The following is a 4,053-nucleotide window of genomic DNA, read 5'->3' as shown; positions in this document are numbered from 1 at the left end:
AGAGAGAGAGAGAGAGAGAGAGAGAGAAAGGGGGGAAGGGAGAGAGAGAGAGAAAGAGAGAGAGGAGGGAATGTGCATGTATGTGAGGTGGGAGGGAGACGAAGAGATTATTTAAAGAAATCTAAAGTAAGACACTTAAAAACTACTATAAAAACAGTATACGTCATATAGATCTGTCTGCCTTACTTGCATGAAACTCTGAATGCCATTTTTAATGTAGTACGTGGCTCTGTCAATATCATCCTGCAGGATGTAGAGAAGACTGAGCTCTTGACTATACTGAAGCTCCAGGACCATCTGCTGCAGCTCCTTGTGCATGGCTTCATCCACCAATGTTAGCAGAGACTGGTCGCCTTCTCCTTGAAGCAGAAGCTTCAGTTTGCTCCGGATCACATATGGCAGATAAGTCTCCTGCAGAACCGCAACAGTCAACTCTTGATTTAGAAAGCCATCTGGGTGAACGCGATTATTTTCTATTTGAACATTCTTGGGAATAATGCTACAATTCATATACCTTATTTCTATTTGAACATTCTTGGGAATAATGTTACAGTTCATATACCTTATCAGGCTGGAGGGAGGTTTGGAACAATAAACTTTTATTGAACCAGGAGAAGAGAGTCATGCAGAAGGAAAAACTTTCATACAAGAAAATATGCATAAATTCATATAAGTATTATACAAACTCACACATACATATTCATATACCTCCATGTAAACTAGTTGGGCCCAGCTACACACTTATAGTTATATACTCTCTCACACACAGACACAGACACACACACACATCCATACTTACATTTGTGTATGAAGCAAAAGAACAAGTACAGTGCAGAAAGGATTCACTCATTTGGATGAAAAATGAGTTTCAATCTTTACTGAAATAAGAAAGAAAAAACATCTACCCTTTTATTGCTATGAATTAAACTCAAGTCTGTAAGAAGAAAGCTTTGTCCTCTTTTAAGACTAAGCCTGTCTTCCTGTTTAGAAAAGACCTGTTCCATTCCAGGTAGGGGAAGCCTGCCTGTTCTTTCTGTTCTCTGCAGCTTCTTCTCTCTCTCTCTCTCTCTCTCTCTCTCTCTCTCTCTCTCTCTCTCTCTCTCTCTCTCTCTCTCTCTCTCTTTCTCTCTTTCTCTCTCTTTCTCTCTCTCTCTGCACTCTGCATATTGCTCTCTTAATTTCTAAGTTCCCTTTTAATTTCTAAGTTAGGCTACTCCGTTGTCCTCCTTCTAATCTTGCTCTCTCTTCCTGCTCTGATGTGATAATCCTTTGCAATGTATTATTTCTTAGGTTTTTGTACGTTTTCTAGGGGAATAGATCAGGTTAGATCACATGGTCTTTCCAAGCAACCTTATGTTTTTACAAAAGTTCACTAAAAGTTCAAACATAAATTCAAATCATAAATTAAGAATTTTACAACAGAGAATTTTACATATGTATCCACATACATACAAGCTATCCATAATGCATTCATTATCTGTCATGAGCTTGACAGAGTCATTGAAAGTTTAAAACCATAATTTTTGTGACTAAGTTATCATTGAAGTTTTGTATAGATAAACCTAGTCAATTTTTAAAATTTTGTCCTAGCACCTACAATAAATTGTTAGTTCCCCTTTTATAACCTTTGATTGTTTTACAACCTCTTGGAATGTGTTCTAAGTTGTAAATGCCTGCTTTCAATCTGAGAAGCAATTAATTCATGACCCTTGAAGACAGGTAGAATTCTCATTGCAGTTTTAATATCAGAGAAGACTTAATAGCAGTCCCATTATAAAGGGCTTAATAATTACTAATTAACTAGTACTTATTAATTACTAGTATTGGGGGGGAGGGGGGAACCTGACCTGGTATTGGGTGAGGGAAAAGGGCTGAATCCCTGAAGGACAGCAGAAAAAATGGAAACAGGCAACCTTGGGAGATAGGAGGTTGGGGGGACCCTCCAGAATACACCAGAGACCTGGGAAATGAGAAACTCTCAGAGACCTTAGATGAAATGCCCAACATTAGGGAGAGGGAACTTGTAGAGCCCACCTCCAGCAGGAAAATAGAGTCAGATCAAATGAGGAAGAGGTGGGCCATTCCACAGTCACAACTCTGACCCAGAATTGTTCCTGTGTGAAAGAATTACAGGGATGAAATGGAGAGGAGCCTGAGGAAAAAGAAGGTCCAGCAACAAGTCCAAATTGGGATCCAGCTCAAGGAGAGGTCCCAAGGCCTGGCACTATTACTGAGGCTATGGAGTACTCACAAAAAGGGACCTAGCATGACCGCACTGCGGACCCAAAAAGCAGCTGAAAGAGTCAGATGTAGATATTTGCACCCAAACAATGGACAGAAGCAGATGACTCCTGTTGTTGAATTAGGGAAGGCTGATAGAAGTTGAGGAGAAGGGTGATCCTGTAGGAGGACCAGCAGTCTCAATTAATCTGGACCCCTGAGGTCTCTCAAACACTAGCCCACCAAACAAGTAGCATACACCAGCTGATATGAGGCCCCCAACAAACATACAGTAGAGGACTGCCAGGTCTGTGTTCATTCAGAGATGATGTATCTAACCTTGAGAAGGAGCTGTCATAGTCTCCTTTGGTGGCCACAATGCACCTTCTTAGTAGCACAAGCAACAACAGGAAATGTTCTTCCATGTGGTCATAGCATAGAGGTAAATATCTACTGTAAAACACATCCTTATTTTGAGATGGCTAAACAGTGATGTGAAACTTAACACCATACAGTTTGAATACTGACATGCTTCAAACTACTATCTCAATCTTGGGAAATTTTAGTTTTATTAGCTGGGAAACACATGACCATTTAAAACTTTTACTTCAGTTACTGAAAAATAATTCTACACACCTGGAAAGATGGTTCACTCCACATTTTACTTAGGTCAAGGGAGTTCTCACTGCCTATATTGACTGTAGAACAGGACTCAAGTTCTTTCCATTCAGAGAGGTTGTTGTAACAGTCAAGGGATGCCAACTCCCAAAACTCCTTCTCAGCTTCTGTGGGTTCACCATCCACCCACTCTTGTTTATTTAAAGCCTGTAAGAAAAAAAATTAGGATTATTTTATGGAGTTGAAATAAAATAGATGCAAATACATGGTTTAAAAGGGGGTACTATAGCATACATACTGAAGACAATCATTTCAGATTTATGGCAAAATGAGAGAAATGGGGTTAATATTCAAAATAACAGTGAATGGAAGAAACAAACAAACAAACAAGGTGTCTAGAGCAATGACTCAGTGGTAAAGAGCACTGACTGCTCTTCCAGAGGTCCTGATTTCTATTTCCAGCAACCACATGGTGGCTCATAACCATCTATAATGGAATCAGATGCTCTCTTCTGGTGTGTCTGAAGACAGAAATGGTGTATTCATATACATAAAATAAATAATTTTACAAAACAAAACCAAAAAACCCTTATAATAACAAATGAGGCTGGGCATGGTGGCACACACCTTTAATCATAGAACTCATGAATGAGGTAGAGGCAAGCAGATCTCTGCGAATTCTAGGCCAGCCCGGACTACAAAGTTAGACCTTTGTAGTTAGTAAAACACTAAACCAAGCCAAACAAAAAAGACCCCAATGAGAAGACTGAGAAACTTACCAGGAAAGCCAATCAAATGCAAAATTTGCTTTAAGACTATGTATTATTTATTACTTAACAAGTTCTATTTATTACTTAACATGTTCTTTGGGAAAGTAAAGCTAAGGAGATTTATAGACTATTGTAGGTTTCAAAGTTGAGATCACTCACTTAATAGTGTTACAGGCTATAGATTCTAAAGCTTGATACCTACTATCCTTGTCAACTTGTAGTGAAATAAAACATACAAAACAAGTTATAATCAAAATCAAGGTCTATTTTATTTTATCAAGAAAATATGAAAAAAGAAAACAAACAAAAACAGAAATTATAAAAATAACAATCATAGAAATACTTGGAACCTATGAAATGCTTTGTCTTCTTTCAATGTCTTAAAAAGAGCAAGATACAATAACAATTATGTCACAAGTGGTTATCATAAAAACACAGTTGCAAG

At 38.2% G+C, this 4,053-nt stretch overlaps 1 protein-coding gene across 1 annotated transcript in view; it reads right to left on the bottom strand.

Moving 5' to 3' along the window:
- Window positions 1–4,053, bottom strand: part of Prkdc (protein kinase, DNA-activated, catalytic subunit) — a 204,043-nt gene that overhangs the window by 54,560 nt on the left and 145,430 nt on the right. The window contains exons 65-66 of the mRNA XM_031363186.1: window positions 2,857–3,045; window positions 187–411 (exon numbers count right to left, since the gene is read on the bottom strand). Coding sequence (XP_031219046.1) covers window positions 187–411; window positions 2,857–3,045 — 414 coding nt within the window. The remainder of the gene's footprint in view (window positions 1–186; window positions 412–2,856; window positions 3,046–4,053) is intronic.

The sequence above is a fragment of the Mastomys coucha genome, unplaced genomic scaffold (assembly GCF_008632895.1).
Source record: "Mastomys coucha isolate ucsf_1 unplaced genomic scaffold, UCSF_Mcou_1 pScaffold12, whole genome shotgun sequence".
Classification (NCBI taxonomy): Eukaryota; Metazoa; Chordata; class Mammalia; order Rodentia; family Muridae; genus Mastomys; species Mastomys coucha.
Note: the sequence above shows the minus strand (reverse complement) of the source record. Positions and strands in the feature narration are given on the sequence as shown.